Source organism: Hakea prostrata, chromosome 9 (genome assembly GCF_041222555.1).
Source record: "Hakea prostrata isolate BN-2017 chromosome 9, UWA_Hpros_2, whole genome shotgun sequence".
NCBI classification, from domain to species: domain Eukaryota; kingdom Viridiplantae; phylum Streptophyta; class Magnoliopsida; order Proteales; family Proteaceae; genus Hakea; species Hakea prostrata.
In genome coordinates this window covers 62,321,110-62,340,976 of record NC_142608.1, presented here as the reverse complement: position 1 = coordinate 62,340,976, position 19,867 = coordinate 62,321,110, and the positions used below count along the sequence as shown (strand labels likewise).

At 37.9% G+C, this 19,867-nt stretch overlaps 1 protein-coding gene, 1 non-coding gene and 1 pseudogene across 8 annotated transcripts; 1 reads left to right on the top strand and 2 right to left on the bottom strand.

Annotated features, from left to right (window-relative positions):
* Nucleotides 1-6,259: 6,259 nt before the first annotated feature.
* Nucleotides 6,260-10,412, bottom strand: LOC149006050 (uncharacterized). Of its 6 annotated transcripts, none has more exons than XR_016175607.1 (7): nucleotides 10,080-10,412; nucleotides 9,489-9,639; nucleotides 9,332-9,409; nucleotides 8,923-9,003; nucleotides 7,619-8,094; nucleotides 6,787-6,857; nucleotides 6,260-6,631 (listed from the first exon to the last, which is right to left on the bottom strand). XR_016175607.1 is itself a non-coding variant. In XM_089168945.1 (7 exons), exons 3-7 carry the CDS (start codon nucleotides 9,367-9,369, stop codon nucleotides 6,502-6,504), a joined length of 375 nt encoding a protein of 124 aa, XP_089025071.1. In that variant the 5' UTR covers nucleotides 9,370-9,409; nucleotides 9,489-9,639; nucleotides 10,080-10,412; the 3' UTR covers nucleotides 6,260-6,501. The 6 variants fall into 6 exon arrangements, 2 of the variants coding, with proteins under 2 accessions (XP_089025071.1, XP_089025072.1); XR_016175608.1 differs by having other exon boundaries at nucleotides 7,619-8,083; XR_016175609.1 differs by having other exon boundaries at nucleotides 7,619-7,805.
* A 17-nt stretch (nucleotides 10,413-10,429) lies between these two features.
* Nucleotides 10,430-14,577, bottom strand: LOC149006049 (disease resistance protein L6-like; annotated as a pseudogene). The gene is made up of 4 exons (XR_016169967.1): nucleotides 13,846-14,577; nucleotides 12,362-13,451; nucleotides 11,893-12,225; nucleotides 10,430-11,788 (listed from the first exon to the last, which is right to left on the bottom strand). The product of XR_016169967.1 is annotated as a disease resistance protein L6-like (transcript).
* A 1,773-nt stretch (nucleotides 14,578-16,350) lies between these two features.
* TRNAG-UCC (transfer RNA glycine (anticodon UCC)) lies at nucleotides 16,351-16,422 on the top strand. The gene has a single exon. It is a non-coding gene; the product is annotated as a tRNA-Gly (tRNA).
* The last annotated feature ends 3,445 nt before the right edge of the window (nucleotides 16,423-19,867 follow it).

The following is a 19,867-nucleotide window of genomic DNA, read 5'->3' as shown; positions in this document are numbered from 1 at the left end:
GATTTCCAACGGTGGTGGGTAGTTTCCGACTAGGTGTAGGAAGAAGATTCTCCCTTCACCCACTTAAGTGTTGGGTACGGGAGGGTAACTCGGTCAATTCACTACACCGAAAAGGCATTATGGTCATTTCACATTCAAAATATTAATGACTTAACAAAATCAAACCCAAACTGTGGGTAGCTTGTTTTGAAGTAGACCACCAGTAATTTTTGGCACTAAAGTGGAGTGCCTATAGGGTTGGGGGTCACCTGTAAAAAACTCTTAACTATGAAGATGGTAAGCAAAATCGATCTTGAATTCAATATGAGAATTCTAGTATAAACAACTAGTAGTTACAGTTGTTTAGTAACTTAGCTCAATCTTCATTCCTCAGCTATAGCTCAATCTTCATTCCTCAGACTCAATATATTATAGCTGAGTCTTCATTGCTGGTGCTCAACTCCATATATTACAGTGGCTGGATGATGTACAAATTTAAAGGGAAGTCCATTGCTCATTGTTTCAAAGAGTAGTTGGCCCAAACTAATTTCTACTCAATCCATATTGGTCACAAGTGTCTCGCATCTTTTTTTCTACAAATGCCAGACATAAACAGCATTTCAATGCAGGGAGTTTGAGAGGAAATGGACATCAGAACTTCAAAAATGCTTATCTAGAGGTTATGGCACACATTGTTTTTGGATTCTCTATGTACACATTTAGAAAGAAAGGAACAAATCTGTTCTTTCAATGAGAGGAAGAACTGTCCTGGCTGGAAATATATATTTTGATGTGGAGAAAGCTCATTCACGAGATCCCCATCCACAGTGACCCACATATTTGAGCAGCTTCTGGCCAGGATCGAGACTGTATGATAAAGGAAAGTGATCATCTCATAAACCAACCAAGATATTGCTAGGGTAGCTCATAAACTGGAAGATGATTTCTTTCTTACTCTGAACTGGTCCGGATCAGTTATCAGCTCAGAAATTCAAAGACGTTTCCTCACTCATTCTCTCCTTTTAAATGAAAGATGATGCCACAATGCAGCCTTGCCTGTTGTCATCTCCTCATGTGGCAGTGGCTCATGTAAAGTCCTCCTCATTAATGGAGGGATCATCTTTATTGACAAACATATGGGAAAGGATTTCCTCTCAGCCACTATATTTGACTAAGTGAGAGAGGAAATCTCTCCTTCTCTCTCTCTCTCCTAATCTCTAAATCCTTTGGAGACAACTCCATTAATATGGACGGTAAGTCCTTTGACAAAATGGCAAGGGAGATAAGGCAATGTCCATTCTTCCTTCTCCTCTCCAACTATAAATAGGGGTGGGGAGGTTTGCTTGATAGCAGAGAAGTGTTGAGAGGCAAGCAAGCCAAGTGAGAGGTAAGCCAAGTTAGAGGCAAGCCAAGTGAAGCTAAGGCAAGTGTGGGAACACTCTTCTAGAGTTGAGAGTGTGAGTTGAGAGAGGGTGTACAGGGGTATCCGGTTTTGGATACAGGGTTGGGTTTGGTTGTAAATCCAAGCATTGTACAAGTGTTGTATTTCAACTCTCTCATAGTGAAGGTCCCATTACGCCCGTGGATGTAGGCAAAGCCGAACCACGTATATTGTTGTGTTGGTGCTTCCTTTGTGATTATTTCCTTCGTTATATTTCACGTGGGTCCCATACAAGTACTATTCACGTGGGCCCCACACTGACACTATTCACAACACTATTCACACAGGCACTATTCACGAATACATTTTTGTATTGTTTTTCTTTGTCGATCTTTTACACAGGAGGGAAAATAGTGAACCGTCTATCGGTCTTTTTCCCAACAAGTGGTATCAGAGCAAGGTTCGCGTGACTGTTCGTAAAAGATGTCGATGGAGGGAAGCGCCATAGGACGGATGATCAGCTTGAACGGGAGCAACTGGATGATATGGAAATCCAAGATGGAAGATTTGCTATATTGCAAAGACTTGTATGCTCCCATAGAAGGTGCATCGTCAAGACCCTAGCAGATGTCTGATGCAGAATGGAAAGTCCTAGATCGAAAAACCGTTGGCTTCATTCGCCAATGGTTAGATGATTCTGTTTATCATCACGTTTCCATTGAAAGTTCGGCGCATTCACTATGGCAAAAGCTAGAAGGTCTGTATGAGAGAAAATCCGCTTGCAACAAGGCATTCCTTATCAGGAGACTTGTAAATCTCAAATACAAGGAAGGGAGTTCTGTGGTAGCACACTTAAATGAGGTACAAAGTATTGTTAACCAACTCAGTTCTATGAAAATGACACTTGATGATGAGTTGCAGGCTTTGTTATTGTTAAGTTCGTTGTCAGAAAGTTGGGAGACCTTAGTTGTATCCCTCAGTAACTCAGCTCCTGAAGGAAAGCTCACAATGGATATAGTGGTTGGAAGCCTACTGAATGAAGAGACAAGGAGAAAATCCTCAATCTCATCTCACAGTGAAGCCCTTGTCATTGAGAAGCGGGGGAGAAGTAAAACTAGACCGCCTCATTTTCGTGAGAAATCACATGGAAGATCCAAGTCAAGAAGCAAGATCACATGCTACTACTGTAAAATGGTAGGGCATATGAAAAAAGATTGCAGAAAGCTTGAGGCACGAATGGAGAACCAAAGTGAGGACAAAGAAGACAAAGAAACCACTGCCATCAGCTCAGATGGAGATATTATCATCGTCTCAACTAGTGATGAGTTTTGCCTCACTTCTACATGCTATGACTCAGATTGGGTCATTGATTCAGGTGCATCCTTCCATGTTACCCCTTACAAAGAATTCTTTACTACTTTTGAATCAGGTGATTTTGGTATAGTAAAGATGGGTAACAATGATATTTCAAAAATCATGGGAAAAGGTAATGTGTGCATCAAGACAAATGTCGGATGCCAATTGGTTCTCAAAGAAGTAAGGTATGTGCCAGATCTCCGTTTAAATCTAATCTCTGCAGGAAAACTAGATGAAGAGGGATACCATAACCATTTTGGCAATGGTCAATAGAAACTTACCAAAGGATCTCTAGTGATGGCAAGAGGTAGCAAATGTTGCACATAGTACAAAACACAAGTGCAAATATGCAAAACAGAGGTAATTGCAGCAGAGGAAGAGTCCACTGCAGAATTGTGGCATCAAAGACTTGGCCACTTGAGTGAGAAAGGTATGCAAATTCTCACAAGAGGGAATCTTCTGCCAAACATTAAAGGTACGCACCTAAAACAATGTGTTCATTGTTTAAAGGGAAAACAACATCGTGTTACCTTTAATAGAACTTCTTCCCAAAGAAAAAGAAAAATTTTGGAATTAGTGCATTCGGATGTATGTGGTCCTATGAAAGTAAAAACTCTTGGGGGAGCTTTGTATTTTGTAACTTTCATAGATGATGCATCTAGAAAAGTGTGGGCATATGCATTAAAAACTAAGGATCAAGTTTTTGATGTATTTAAAACTTTTCATGCCTCTGTTGAAAGAGAAATAGGTAAAACTCTTAAATGTGTCCGTACTGACAATGGAGGTGAGTACAGTGGAGCATTTGAAGAGTACTGTAAGGAGCATGGAATCCGTCATGAACAGATTGTTCCAAAGACCCCACAACATAATGGTGTAGCTGAAAGGATGAACCACACCATTATTGAAAGAATAAGATGCATGCTTTCACATGCAAAGTTGGCACGGTGCTATTGGGGAGAAGCAATGCGCACCGCTATTCATCTAATCAACTTATCTCCATCAGCCCCCTTGAATGGAGATGTTCCTAGTGAGTCTAGAGTGGAAAGGAGGTATCCTATAACTACTTGAAGGTGTTCGGTTGCAGGGCTGTTCGTGCACGTCCCAAAAGACGAACGAACCAAACTTGATGAAAAAGCAAAACAATGTATTTTCTTGGGTTATGCTACTGACAAGTTTGGTTACAGGTTATGGGATCCAATTGACAAGAAGGTGATCAGAAGCAGAGATGTGGTCTTTCTAGAAGACCAAACGATCCAAGACTTTGATAAGATCGAGAAGCCTCAACCAGATAATGACGATCTAATTGACCTTAGTCCAAACACTTCACCGTCGGTGCAAGGTGAAGGGGGAGATGTTCAAGAAGGTGATGGTCCCACCAATGGTGAACAAAATGAGCAACCAGCTCACGAACCACCAGTTGAGCCTAAGTTAAGAAGATCCACCAGGCCACGACGTCAATCTACCAAGTATTCACCTAATCAATTTGTTATGCTAACAAATGCAGGTGAACCAAAATGCTTTGAAGAAGCAAATGAAAGCAAGCATAAAGATGAGTGGTTGAAAGCTATGCAAGAAGAGATGGATTCTCTGCATAAAAACCACACATATGACCTGGTAAAGTTACCTGAAGGTAAGAAAGCACTCGAGAACAAATGGGTGTTTAAGCTAAAAGCCCAAGAGAAAAGCTCACAACCAAGGTACAAGGCAAGATTGGTCGTGAAGGGATTTAGGCAAAAGAAAGGTATTGACTTCGATGAAATTTTTTCACCTGTAGTAAAAATGTCTTCTATACGGGTGGTGTTAAGTTTAGCTGCTAGTATGGATTTGGAAATCCATCAACTAGATGTAAAGACGGTCTTTCTCCATGGAGATTTGGAGGAAGAAATTTACATGGAGCAGCCAGAAGGTTTTGAAGTCAAAGGTAAAGAACACATGGTCTGTAGGTTAAGAAAGAGCTTGTATGGCTTGAAACAAGCACCAAGGCAATGGTACAAGAAGTTTGATTCATTCATGATGGATCATGGGTATAACAGAACAGCATCAGACCATTGTGTGTTTGTTAAGAAATTTTCTGAAGAAGATTTCATTATTCTTTTGCTCTATGTTGATGACATGTTGATTGTTGGTCAAGATGTCAATAAAATTGACAGATTGAAGACACAATTGAGCAAGTCCTTTGCCATGAAGGATTTGGGAGCTGCACAACAAATCTTAGGCGTAAAGATTTATCGTGATCGAGCAACTAGAAAGTTGTGGCTATCACAAGAAAGGTATGTGCAGAAGGTACTTGAAAGATTTAATATGAGCAAAGCAAAATCTGTAAGTACCTCCCTTGGTAGTCACTTCAAGTTGAGTAGTGAAAAAAGTCCCTCAACTAAAGAAGAAAGGGATGAAATGAAACGCATTCCCTACTCATCAGCAGTAGGAAGCCTAATGTATGCCATGGTCTGTACTAGACCTGATATTGCACATGCAGTAGGAGTTGTTAGTAGATTTCTATCAAATCCTGGAAAGGAACACTGGGAAGCAGTGAAGTGGATAATGAGATATCTTAAAGGTACTACTAACATTTCTCTTTGTTTTGGAAGCCAGCCATCTATGTTACAAGCATATACAGATACTGATTTGGCTGGAGACATTGACTCCAGGAAATCCACATCATGATACCTAGTTACCTTTGCAGGGGGAGCAGTGTCATGGCAATCTAAGTTGCAAAAATGTGTGGCTTTGTCATCTACCGAAGCAGAGTACATCGTTGTTATTGAAGCATGTAAGGAGATGCTATGGATGAAGCAATTCACTCAAGAACTCGGTCTGAAACAAGAAAAGTATGTCATTCACTGCGACAGCCAAAGTGCAATTCACATAAGTAAGAATCCGAGTTTGCATTATAAATCCAAACACATCCATGTAAGGTATCATTGGATACGAGATGTACTGGAACGGAAGCAGTTGCAGATTGAGAAAATCCACACTGACAAAAATGGAGCGGATATGATGACAAAGGCACTACCAAAGGGCAAACATAACTACTACAGCAACACGGCAGGCATGATCTGTCCCTCCATATGAGTCGGAGGGGGAGTTTGTAAAGTCCTCCTCATTAATGGAGGGATCATCTTTGTTGACAAACATATGGGAAATGATTTCCTCTCAGCCACTATATTTTTCCAAGTGAGAGAGGAAATCTCTCCTTCTCTCTCTCTCTCCTAATCTCTAATCCTTTGGAGACAACTCCATTAATATGGACGGTAAGTCCTTTGACAAAATGGCAAGGGAGATAAGGCAACGTCCATTCTTCCTTCTCCTCTCCAACTATAAATAGGGGTGGGGAGGTTTGCTTGATAGCAGAGAAGTGTAGAGAGGCAAGCAAGCCAAGTGAGAGGTAAGCTAAGTGAAGGAAAGCCAAGTGTGGGAACACTCTTCTAGAGTTGAGAGTGTGAGTTGAGAGAGGGTGTACAGGGGTATCCGGTTTTGGATACAGGGTTGGGTTTGGTTGTAAATCCAAGCATTGTACAAGTGTTGTATTTCAACTCTCTCATAGTGAAGGTCCCATTACGCCCGTGGATGTAGGCAAAGCCGAACCACGTATATTGTTGTGTTGGTGCTTCCTTTGTGATTATTTCCTTCGTTATATTTCACGTGGGTCCCATACAAGTACTATTCACGTGGGCCCCACACCGACACTATTCACAACACTATTCACACAGGCACTATTCACGAATACATTTTTGTATTGTTTTTCTCTGTCGATCTTTTACACAGGAGGGAAAATAGTGAACCGTCTATCGGCCTTTTTCCCAACAGCTCATTGCAAACAGTTCAAACATTAGATCATTTATGGAGAAAGTGGAATTGGTGTTGAAGTTTGATTGTGGCTTCCCTTCCAGGTAAGTCTGCTGTGTGCCTGAAGACCTGTATATACACCAGCAGATAAGGAGCAACTTCAGGGACACTGAAGGAGAAAAGTGAAAACGACAATGTAGAGGGTCAAGAAGAGAACATGTTTAACTAGTGAAATGAGTTGAGAGCTTGTTATTTAACAATTCACATGGAGGTGATGAGATTACCTGTTAATCACTGGAACTTCAATTCTAAACAATTGAGCATAGGTGCCTCTAGTTGGAGTTCCTCCCAATACCTACAGGAAAATCACAATTTGTTGAATCATCCTCAATTCCCAATTATTGTAGAAAGCCAACATCGAAAAAGAAAAAAAGAAAAAAAAAAATTTCACAATAGATCATCCAACTAATAACAAAAAAGTAGTCACAGTACATAATAAGGAGCATAACAGAGGCAGGTGATATCACTTTGGTCATTTAATCAAATCCATTTGAATATAATCCATAATCCATAGCGTTATAATCATACTAAAACCAGGTTCATACTTGACTCAATCAGAGTACTACTCTTTACTTAGATAGGGTCTCCAGAATCTATTCCATTTTTACTTTGGTACCCTCAACAATTTTAATTGAACTGAAACACCACTCACCTACTCTGTCTGTAGAATTCTGGGTATTTACTCAAGGTACAATGTTGAAAGTATTGGGGAAAATGTTTATTCAACAGAAAACACAAGGTTTTGGTGTAATTTCTCTTAAACTAAACAGGCCTGATGAATGGTCTGGTTTTGAAAATATGATTCAAAATTCAAAACACTGTATGACAAACCCACATAAATGCTAGACAGAAAGACAAGAAAACTTGAAACCAATAGTTAAATTTTTTGGAAGATTAGGTGCATCACTAATAACAATCTTCACTTCAACTTTAAACAAATACATAGGAACAAGCTTGATTTAAAAAAAAAATAAAGAAGTAAAAACATTATACTGTGATCTTAATATAGTCACAAAAAAGGGTTAAGAAACAACTCAAATTTGGAGAAAGGCTAACCTCATTTAGTAACTCTTCGTTCTATTGTTTGATAGGTTCCCTCTCACAGAAGATTTCTGTGTTTAGTGCAGCAACACAATATTCAGCAGGTTCTGTCTCAATTACTTGGAAGTTAACACTTCATATACCTCCCTAACAAGGAATAGATTACTCCCCCTCACAAGTTGGTATTATTTCAGGAAATTTGCTGTTTAGACAAGAATAAACACCAGTAATTTATATTAGCACTTGTAAAAATATACTAAGAAAAACAAAATGTGGGGATAAAAGGAAATCAAACATTTTAAAAGCATTGTAAAGCATCTACACGTCAAATACACATCCAAGAGGTTCCTGGGTCATGCCTTAATTGTATCCTTAATAGGAAGGATTTGAATAGGCTTCCTGTACTTCACATCTCCAAGACATACCCTAACAACAGCTGCCCCAACCTTACTCTTGTGGTTTAGTTCCTCACTACGAAAACTGTCCCCCTCCTGCGAAACATGTGAACATGGAAAAAGAAAAAATTAGTAGAGTTACTAAATAGGGTTATTGAAACTCACAATGAATTTCAATGTATTGACTGCTTTTCACTGTGATGAGTAAAGAATCTAGAAGTGTTTCACAGTACAACTGCCATTAAAACTAAAAGGTCCTGTAGCTTGAATGGTCATACAGTATTAGCTCCTTTTTCTAACATGTGCTGAGTTCCACGCCCAGATAAGGATGTGATGCTAGTGAGATGAATCACCTTAAAAGGCAATTTTGGTGGAGTAAAATTAAGGATACAGAAAGGATATATTGGCTCAGCTGAGAAGACCAAACTGCTGACTAGTCTGGCTTAAACACACTTCATTCTCATTACAATGAGTCATTTATTTTATCCAGTTTTTCCTACCCAACTACCAGATTGAGTTGCTGTATATATATATCAATACCTTTCCTAGAGACTGTAAAACTCAGTTGCTTGCTTTTTCAAGGCTAGTTCCAACTGAATCTCAGAAGCCTCAGTTATGGCTTACTGGCAAACTCACTCCCAACACCCAATAATGGATAGTCTTCAAAGAAGTTACTCAGATTTTGGCATCTGGGTTATGTGGTACATAAAACTAATCCCATGATGAAATAAAAGCTCCCAACAATAATAAAAGATCAGACTGAATTACATTGAATTGATCTCATGCCCATGTCACTTTTCATGCTCTTGTTTGATAGGTTCCCCCCCCCCCCCCCCAACCCCCCCCCAAAAAAGAAAAGAAATGATTTATTTATGTAGGAGTGCAACTACATCATATAATCTAACAGGGTTTTGCCAAAATTACCTTGAATTGAACACTTCATAGACCTCTGTAACAAGCAATAGATCCCCTTCCTCACAGATCAATACAACTCCAGTATATATGCTGATCAAACAAAAAGAAACACTAGTGATTTACAGTGCCACCTATATAAAAATGTTACAGTGATAAAGGAATTAAACTATACAAAAGTATTGTAAAGCATTTAAACTTCAAATGTTAACATAAGAAAATGTGGAGAAAAAGGAATCAAACTATACAAAAGCATTGTAAAGCATTTAAACTTCATGAACAAATCGAACAGGTTCCCAAGTTACTCCTCAATTGTATCCTCCATAGAAAGGATGTGAACAAACTTCCCACACTTCACAACTGGCAACTAATGAATAGAAGAAACATCCCCAAGATGTAGCCTAAAATTAACTAGAACAACCTTATGCATTTCGATCTGTCGTTCCTCACATTGATCATCACCAATGAGTACGTTATTTCTGTTCCCTCATTTCTTCTCCTGTACAATTTATATGTAATGAGATTTCATGGGAGCATCCTAACCTTATATATCAAAAACTAGGACTAGAGGGAATAACCTTGATTAGAATTGTATACCACGGGAAGTTTGGAAGATGCCCATTTACATTTTAGGATTCTTGAAAACCAGAGTTGTCATCATTTGCAGCTTCACCAACATCAAGACAGTTTGGAGACTTTTCATTTCAAATATTTCTGTTCCTTCATTTCCTGTTCCTTCATTTCCTGTCAATGAACTAAAGTGTGAGATGCAAGATTCTAAGTGGAATAAAGCCATGCAAAACTTATTAGTATCACCTTGCTGAAATTTGATGTTGTCTTCACAAAACTCCAATTTATGTAGTAGATTTGTCATAAAACCATTTTGCCTTGCTCTAATACTCCTCATTCATTCTAGCATAAGCATGAATTGGGGTGGTGCCCCCATCTTTTTTAGTCATTGAAAATTTTCATTTCCCCCCCCCTTTTTTAAAAATATTTTTATACATGGAAACAGGTGGAGCCTACAAACTTATTCTATAAATGGGGAGTCTTTCTTTTGAAAAACTTGTACGTGCATGATATAAGGCAAATCCTTACCAAAAATCAAAAGGAACATAATGCAAATTGATTGCTCAAAACAAAGAATAACAGACGAACTGTTGTTTTACCTTCCTGGACGGACGTTCAATCAATATCAGGTAGGTGCTTGCATCCTTCAATAGATACCGTCTTCAAGTTCTTCAAAGCTTTTGGTAAGCTTTTCAAGGAGGGGGCACCACTTAATGCGCAGAGTCTTTAAGCTTTTTAATCTTTCAAGACCATGAATCTCAATTAGATTGTCGCACGAACATATTTCAAAATCTTCCAAGCACTTCAATCCGTCGAGGCCAGGAATTTTAGGTAACTTGTGACATGCTCGAATCCATATAGTCTGCAACTCCTTCAAGTTTGAAAGATCTGGTAATGTTTCCAAGGAGGAACAACCATCAATGTGCAGACTCTTTAAGCTTCTCAATTGGGCAAGATCGTGAATCTGAACTAGATTGGAGCAGTAATTTATTTCCAAGTGTTGCAAGGACTCTAACGTGTGGAGTCCAAGAATTTGGGATAACTTGTGAAATACCTCGATTTTTAAATACCATAACTTTTTCAAGTTGGAAAGATCCGGAAATATTTCCAATTTCTCGCAAAATCTCAGATTTAGTGCTTGCAAGGACTCCAATCTGTCAAGGCCTCGAATCTCCGATAACTTGTTGCACATAAAAATATGCAATTCCCTCAGCTCTTTTAAGTTAGAAAGATCGGGTAATATTTCCATCGAGCGACATTTAAAGATATGTAAAGTCCTCAAGTTCTTCAAAGTTGAGATATCATCCGGTAACATTCTCAATGATGGGGCATCTTCAATATATAATTTTTGTAAGGATTCATAGCCCTCAAGGCGCTCAATCTCTGTTAAGTTTCGGCAGAACTGAATGTGTAGTTCCCTCAGCTGTTTCGAGTCCCTCATGTGTGGTATTTTCTTAAGCGAATGGCAATCCCCTATCTTCAACTCCTCAAGAGAATCCATCCCTTCACCTTCAAAACTTGAGATGTCAGTCCTAGAGATGTTTATGCACAGCAGTTCTTTGGAAGAACTCAATTTGGGTAACTTTTTCAATGACGTACAGCCGATGATTTCAAACTGCTCCAAACACTCCAATTCGTCGTCGGCACCTTTGATCTCTTCTAGGCTCTTGCAAGATTTAAGTTTTAATGTCTCTAGATTTCTCAAGCGTCCTCCTGATGCAATCGATAGCTTTACCAATGAAGGGCAAAGGAAAACATATAGGCTTCTCAAACTTGACGGAAGATCCGATACGTGTCTAACTGAATAGCAATGTTCAGCTGACAATCTGGTCAAACTTGAAAGGGAACCTAACATTATGTTTTGAAGTGAGTCGCACCAACTGAATTTTAGGGTGGTCAAACGTGGGGAATAATTAGGAATATCTTGAAGCAAACTACAATAAGCAAAACTAACTCTAGTCAAGCTTGATGGAAGACTTAGGACCTCGCATACGCAACTTATGTCCAGCGTTGGCAAGGATGTCATTTGATCCAATGTATCCGGTCCCATGTTCAAAGACCTACACCCAAATAGAATGAGTGTCTCAAGAGATGTCAACTCACAGATTGGGAGATGTTCCACCTTTTTGCAGTTCTTCATATCTAAAGTGACCAAATTCTTGAGATGACCAATAGATGGGTCGACTCTAATCAAATTTTTACAATCTGCCAGACTCAATACCTCCAAAAGTGGATTTCCTGAAAAGTCAGGTGTGCCACATAGTATGTTGCAAGACTCGAGTTTCAAAACTTTCAGTTTTTCTGCCATCTGCAAAATAGTAATTGAAAGAAAGAAAATTCAAAATTTATTTTCCTTTTAATGCTTGCTTGAAAATTCAAAAAATTAAATAGAAAAGAGTGGTAGAGAGAAACCTTGATATAGTCCCAACCAATCCAACCCTCAGTGATCTGACTGTATGATAGATCAAGAACAACTAGTTTTCTTGGACAAAAGTTTGTTAGTGCAAATCGTCTAGAAAATCCTCTCCAACTAAATTGTCTTAGTTCTGAAGAAGAGTTAAAGCATCCTTTCCAACTAAGCCATCTCAATTCTGAAAAGGAATTTCTACACTTACCCAAGATTTGTGTACCATCAAGTTTGAGTAATCTTAATTCAGTCATTGCATCAAGGCCCTTAATGATCGAACGTTCATCATTTGATTCACATTTGAAGTCAATAGTGAGTCCTAAACACTTGTTTGTTCCCTGCAAAAGAAATGACTTCCAATTTAAATGTTAAAATTAAATTATTCTAACAAGGCCCACCCCCAAAATTAGTAAAGCCCTCAAATAACTGATTCACACAATTGTCGCAAAATAACAATATGCATTGAATACATACCTTCCGTCCAACAAGTACATCCAAGACTTCCTCTTTACACCATATTCGACTATGTTCTTCCGGCTTTGTACTCTCTCGATAAACAATGCCTCTCCCAAGATCTCGAAGCACATCATGCATCCTCAGTTCATCATTTTCATTAATCGTTATCAAAGACTTTGCACAAAGAACATCAAGACCTTTTTGAGGGAAAAAATCACAGCTTTCCCATATATAACACACAATATTCATTTTCATGCCGATAAAGAAACATGCAGTATCAAGAAACATTTGTTGTTCTTCATGTTCCAATCCATCGTAACTTATTTTCAACCTCTCCATAACATCATTGTTGGGAACCTTACCCAACTTCTTCAACGTGCCTTCCCATACTAATTTCTTCTTCGAAAATAAAGATGAACCTATAACTTTAAGAGCCAAGGGAAGCCTTCCAACAATATTTACCATTGCTTTTGAAAGATCCAAATAATCTTCTAGTGGCTGGTCACTTTTAAATGCATAACGGCTAAAAAGTTTGAGAGAATGATGGAAATTCATTATTTTGGGCTCATAAATTGCAGCATTTTGGAAAGTTAAAATATCCTTATCCCTACTTGTAATAATGATCTTGCTTCCCGGACGAAACCATCCACCATCTCCAATTAAAGACTCTGTGTGAATATCTTGATCCACATCATCAAGAATGAGCAGAACTTTCTTCGTGCATAATCTTTGCTTGATCATTTTAATTCCACTATCCACATCAATAATATTTGGACTCCCATCTTTTAGGATAGTTGTGAGAAGCTTGTCTTGTAGATAGTGAATCCCAAATTTTCTAGCATTCTCTCGAACATCTTCAATGAATGCATATTCTTCAAATTCATTAAGGACTTTATTCGAGACAGCCCTAGCAATGGTTGTCTTCCCAATGCCTCCGAAACCATAGATCCCCACAATTTTTGTGACCTTAGATGTAATCTCTAATAGTTCCACCACTTTTTCTATATGAGATTTGATTCCAACTAGGTCGTCAGCAACATGCACAAGTCTCTTGTTCAATTCATTTGAAACTATTGTAACAATTTCTTTTACTAAAGCCCCTTCATGCCTGTATAATTCAAACAAGACGATGATAAATACATAGGGTGATTGATAACCTTCATAAGGAAAAGAAGTGAATTATGTGAATTGATTTAGATTATGCAAGTTCCATTATGTGAATTGATTTATATTATGCAAGTTCCATTATGTGATTCGATCATGGCATTTATTTTTCATCAAAATTCTTCACAAAGATAAAAAAGAATAGCAAATAGGGTAAGGAAAAATTATATATAATATTTCACATATTTTTGTCTCTTAGCCCTAAAATTCTTTCTCGGGTAACTCTAAACCCAGATTATTCTTCATTCATCGATCTAAACCCCATGTTGACCAACCTTATTATAAATTCATATGAGAGGAATATATAGAATTTAACAAAATGAAAGTATTGCACTTACAAGCTTTCCTTTACATGTCGTCCATCCAATTTCCCTATCTCTTGCAGGACATCTCACCACTCTTGCACTGTTTTCTTGTTGAATTTTTTTGGGTGTTCGTCATCGAAGGCCTTTGCATATTCCCCAGTCTGGTTTCGCACGTTCGTCGGTTCAATTTTGTAGAAAATGGGCAATACAATCTGGCTCCTTGTTCTTCTGCATTCAGATATCTCCTTAAGCTCATTAAGGCACCATTTGCTACACCCATAGTTCATTGAGAAAATGGGAATGGAGATTGTTGATTGCCGCAAGTAAATTCGAAGCAATCTCTTTTCCCGGCTCCAATTCTTCAGCATCCCTAAATGTTCGAATTCCGACTCTATCTAAAGCATGGTAGAGGTGATCGGCAAAACCAGTACGAACATCGTTGCCATGAAAGCTCAAGAACACTTCATAACTGAAATCAGAAGAAGAGGTTTGTTGAGAAGATGAAGCCATTATGAAACTGATTGCTTGATTGAGAATAGGAAAACTGGTAAGAACTCTGTAAACTTCAGATCTGAACCTCTGAAAAGGAAAATGCGAGTGAATAGCCAGTAATCATAAATCTTCAAGCAAAGTAGAGCAACTCGAATGCATGATGCATCCGTGCTTAGTTTTCCTAGGAGTTCCCACCATTCTTATTACTTAATTATATTTTTTATTTATTTATATTTCTCGTTGAACACGCAAATTTAGTTGGGTATGCACTAATGCTATTTTATCAAAAGAATCCTTTGTATTTTTATTGAATTCTAAATAATCATTTTTTTATAATTATATTTTAAACATTTAGAATAAATCTATTGCAACTTGCAAGAGAATCTTAACTACTGATTTGGACGCTTCCAACAGCTAAACAGCTAATTATAAAAGTTCCCACCATTCTTATTACTTAATCTGATCCACTGATTGGATCCATAGAAATTAATGCTACACAAACCATTCACTTGCATATTATGGTGCTTCCCAAGGTTCTTATTATTTTTTTCTCAATTAGCATCGCTAAGTGGTACACACCTCGATAATCAGGAATCTTTACACGCTTGCCTCAAGCACTTAAATAGAAAATGGAGCCAACAAGCATGGTTTAAAATATCTCCTTATGAAATATTCTAGATCTACTGGGGTAGCTGATAAACTTGAAGATGATTCCTTACTTATTCTGAATTGGTCCGGATCAGTTATCAGCTCGAAAATTCAAAAACGGTTCCTCACTCATTCTCTCCTTGTAAATGCAACAGTGCAGCCGTGGCTGTTGTCATCTCCTCATGCGGCAGTGGCTCAGATCTGAAGTTTGAATAGTTGCTTCCCTTCTAGGTTACTGTGCTGTGTGCCTGAAGACCTGTATATACACCAGTAGATGAGGAGTGATTTTAGGAAAACTGAAGGGGAAAAGTGAAAACGACAATGTAGAAGGTCAAGAGTAGAACATGTTTTAAGTAGTGAAATGAATTGAGAGCTTGTAATTTAACCATTCACACGGAGGTGACTTCAGATCTGAGCCTGAGAAAAGGAAAACGCGTATGAATAGCCAGTAATCATAGATGTTCAGCAAAGTAGAGCAACTCACATGCATCCGTGCTTACTTTTCCCAGGATTCCCAGCATTCTTATTACTTAATTACATTTTTTATTTATATATATTTGATTATTTATATTTCTTGTTGAGCTAGCACGCAAAGTCAGTTGGACATACTCTAATGCTCTATGATCAATCCTTTGTATTTTTTTTTATTGAATTTTAATTAATTATTTTCTTGTCAGTTTCTTATAAGAAAATTCCAAGATGGTCACTTTAAAAAAAAATTTACTCAACAAGATATTTAAAAAAAAAAATGTTTATTCAAATGAGTTCTATTTTTAAAAATAATTATCAAATCTCAAATTTTAAGATAATTTTTTTTACCTCACTAATATTCTAACATGAACTATCCCAATTATCTTCAAGTTTTTCATTACAACAGATGAAATTACTAATAATAGAAAAAATGAAAGTTACAAAAGACAAGATATTGTCTACCCTAAAATTACCAATAGATTGAAGGATTTGGTAAGCATTTTTCTTAGTTTATTTAACGATTATTTAGATAGTTCATGGTAGAATATTAATTGAAAAAAAAATTATGACACAATTTTGGATTTTATAATTATTTTCAAAAAGTAAGATCCATTTAAGTAAATCCTCTTAAATATTTTATTGAGTAATTTTTTTTTTTAAATATCACCATCTGAAAAAATTTCCCTTCTTATAGTTATATCTTAAACATTTAGAATAAATATATTGCAACTTGCAAGAGAACCTTACGGCCCTAGTGAAAGAATAAAAGTCTATTATGGATTTTGGAGGCTTTTTTATTATTTTAAATAAAATATTTGACAATAAATACCAAACAATTTAAAATAATGAAAATTTTTCACAAGTGAGAAAGATAATTGATGCTAAAAAGAGTTATCAATCTGGACATTTTCTACATTTTTTGCAACAGCGTTTGTAGTCCAACGGTTAGGATAATTGCCTTCCAAGCAATAGACCCGGGTTCCACTCCCGGCAGACGCAGTGAATAAGAAATCTTTTTGATGAAACAACTCTTTTCACCCCTTTTTCAATGCCATCCCTATTTTTCACGTGGTCGTGGGTTCGATTCCCACAGATGGCGGCTTCTAATTCCTTTTTTTTGCGGATAAGAGTTCTATTCAACTTGAAAACCTTAATTTGGGGGATTCATTGGTGGGACCCAATGTTGTAAATGCACTAAGAGGTTCGACCAAGGAAGGAATGTATTTTAGAGAGAATTCCTTAGGGGCTGACGTGGCAACTAGGGAGAATGCGTTGGACTCTAGTGGGGCCCAAAAGAGTTCGGCCAGATTTGAAAATGATGGAACACTACAATTGGAAGTTGTTCCTCCTCCTTCGTCTTCTATCTCAATGAGGGATGAAGGCTCTCCTCGTCGGAAGCCTGGTCGTCCTAAGAAGGCTCATGCAGTGAAGAAAGTGGCTACAAGTAAAAAGGGTTTGTTGGCAGAGGAATTCAAGAAGGTAGATGCTACTTTAGGGAAAGTCTCTACAGTAAATAAGAGCCTCTCATTGGGAGAGAAAAGTGCTGCTTTGTAACTGTTGATATGAAGCTTTTCTTTTGAAATATTGACGGCATTGGTGATGCGTCTGGTAGGAGGGCCCTTAAAATGTTGTTAATGACTCATCAACCAGACATTTTTTGTGTCGCTGAACCCAAAGTGGATGTCAATAAGTGCCCAATTCTCTTTATTAATAGATTGGGATATTCTTCTAATTTTGTGTATAATTTTCGGCAGGAGAAAGTTCCAAATCTTTGGAGTTGCAACGGCCCTATGTTCTCTCTTCATCTAACCAACAACTCTCTCTTCAATTCAAGTGGCAAGGTGTGCAATTTGGTCTATCAGTGGTTCCTGCTTGTTGTGATAGATCTGATCGCAGACGGCTTTAGGAGGATCTTATTGCTCTCCCTTTGTCCAGCTTACCATTTTTTGTTATGGGGGACTTTAATGCAGCGTTACGGGTGTCTGAAAGGAGGGGTTCGAGCAGATTCCAGCTGGGTGCAGCAGTTGATTTTCAGGCTACCATTGATGCTTGTGAGCTTTTTGAAGTTCCATCTTCGGGAAGGAAATTTACATGGTCAAACCAACGCAAAGTTGGTAATATTCGTTTGGTTCTTGATAGAAGTTTCTTCAATGCCAGATGGTTAGAGTTGTTTGGTGATTCTAAACAGATCACTCTTCCGACACACTTGTCAAATCACTCTCCGATTTGTGTGTTTGTTGACAAAGGTGTCAAACCAGTAAACTCTCCTTTCAGGTTTAATAATTTTTGGATGACTGACGATTCTTTTTTGGAGGTGGTTCGTTTGGCTTGGGTGGAACCAGTTGTTGGTGATCCCATTTTTGTACTAGCACAGAGATTGAAGAATGGTAAGCAGTGTCTTAAAGCTTGGGGGAAAAAATGACCTTTCCTAATCTTTTTATTGAAGTACAGCAAGCGGAGAAAGATCTAGCATCATTTCAAACTAATATTGATCAACTTGATATGACAGATGAATATTTTGATCAAGAGGCTTCCTTGAAGTCAAAACTTATACAAGCAATGGATCGTCTGGACTCTCTTCTTTGGCAGAAAGCAAAGGTCAGGTGGTTGAGGGAGGGAGATAGAAATTCAAAAATTTTCCATCTCTACTAAACTTAGAAGGAATAAACTCTATTAAATCTTTGTGAAGAATGGATGACACTTGGACATCAAGTTTGGTTGAACTGAAGGATTATGTGGTGACTTACTTTGAAAACTATCATAAAATTGGTTCCTACTTGGGACACCCAGAGTTGTTGTCTGTGATTCCAAAAGTGCTGATGGATGATGATTGTTTATTACTTGAAGGTTTGCCCTCTAATGGGGAGATCAAATGAGTGGTATGGGACCTAGATCATGACAGTTCTCCAGGACCATATGGCTTTCCGGGAAGTTTTTTCCGCAAATGCTGGGATATTGTTTCAATCGATTTTGGGGCTGCAGTTCGATCCTTCTTTCGAAAAGGGAAACTTCCAAAAGGGGTAAATAATTGTTTCCTCACTTTAATTCCCAAGGTGGAGAATGCAGCTACACTGGACAAATTTCGGCCTCTATGTATGGAGAATTTTTTTTGCAAAGCATTGTTAAAGATAATGGCTTCTCGGCTGAGTCCTCTTTTGCCTAAGCTTATTTCTGAGGAACAAGGAGCTTTCCAGAAAGGTAAGATGATTTCTGAAAATATTGCTGTAGCTTTTGAACTTACAAATATTTTACATTCTTCTGTTAGAGGGGGAGGGATGAGAATTAAGATTGATATTATGAAGGCTTATGATACTCTATCATGGGAGTTTTTATTCTTGGTCTTGAAGGCTTTCGGATTTTCAAATAGATGGGTTGGTTGGATTCATGAGATGCTTCAGTCTACTAGAATCTCAGTTTTATTGAATGGGGGACCAGTTGGATTCTTTGGAGTTGAGAAAGGGCTTCGGCAAGGGGACCCTTTATCTCCTCTTCTTTTTCTTCTTGCAGAAGAGATACTATGCAGGGGCCTTCATTCTTTGATAGTTGCTTGTAGATTGAGAACTTTGCCAGGTCTCAGGGGAATAGAAGTTCCTTCCGTACTGATGTATGCTGATGATTTTTTTTTATTCAAATGCTTCTTTATGTTATGTTAAAGCTTTGAAAATTTTCTTATCGAAGTATTAAGAATTTTCGGGTCAACATATCAGTTTGGAGAAGAGTAAGCTTTTTCTTGGACGTGTGCCTCCTAGTCGGAAACAAAAAATTGTGGACATATTAAATATCCCAATTGCTCTCTTTCCTACTCGATATCTGGGGGTAGATATTTTTAAAGGAAGAGTTACTCGTGTCCGATTGCTGTAAGTTTTAGACAAGATTAAGAATCGGCTACAAGGGTGGTGTGGAAAGCTGTTATCTTTGGCAGGTAGAGTGGAGTTGGTACGTTTAGTTATTTCTAGCATGCCGACTCATAATTTTTCAATGTACTGGTGGTCTAGCTCTATTATTTCTCAAGCAGACGCTTGGATGCATAACTTCATTTGGACAAGGAGTATAGAGGCTGTGAAGAAGGTTACAGTGTCTTAGGCAAAACTATGTACTCCAAAATGTGAGGGTGGTTTGGGTTTTCGGAGATTAAGAGATGTCAATTTTGCTTCCTTATGCAAGTTGGCTTGGACAATTAAACATAAACACTATGGTTTTGCTCAATTTTTAAAGGGGAAGATGGTGGACAAAAGGGGAAATTTAAAGATTTCTGGGCAGCAGTCATCTTTGATGTTGGGATTGATGAAGGTTTGGGGTTTTGTTCAAGCTAATGAAAGGTGGTAGTTGGAGATGGTCAGAATATAAATTTCTGGTTTGACAGGTGGTTGGGGAATTTTACCATTGTAGACTATATTGGTATTCCTCTAGATCTAGAGGGTCATTTGAAATTGACTGTTGTAGA

What these genes read in the sequence shown, in the direction of transcription:
- LOC149006050 (XM_089168945.1), bottom strand. Translation starts at nt 9,369, where the DNA reads ATGATCAATGTGAGGAACGACAGATCGAAATGCATAAG. An exon ending in GACAGATCGAAATGCATAAG is followed by an intron (nt 9,004 to 9,331) that starts GTTGTTCTAGTT and finishes TTGTTTGATCAG; the next exon opens with CATATATACTGGAGTTGTAT. An exon ending in TTGGGGCAGCTGTTGTTAGG is followed by an intron (nt 6,858 to 8,028) that starts GTATGTCTTGGA and finishes ATTTTCCTGTAG; the next exon opens with GTATTGGGAGGAACTCCAAC.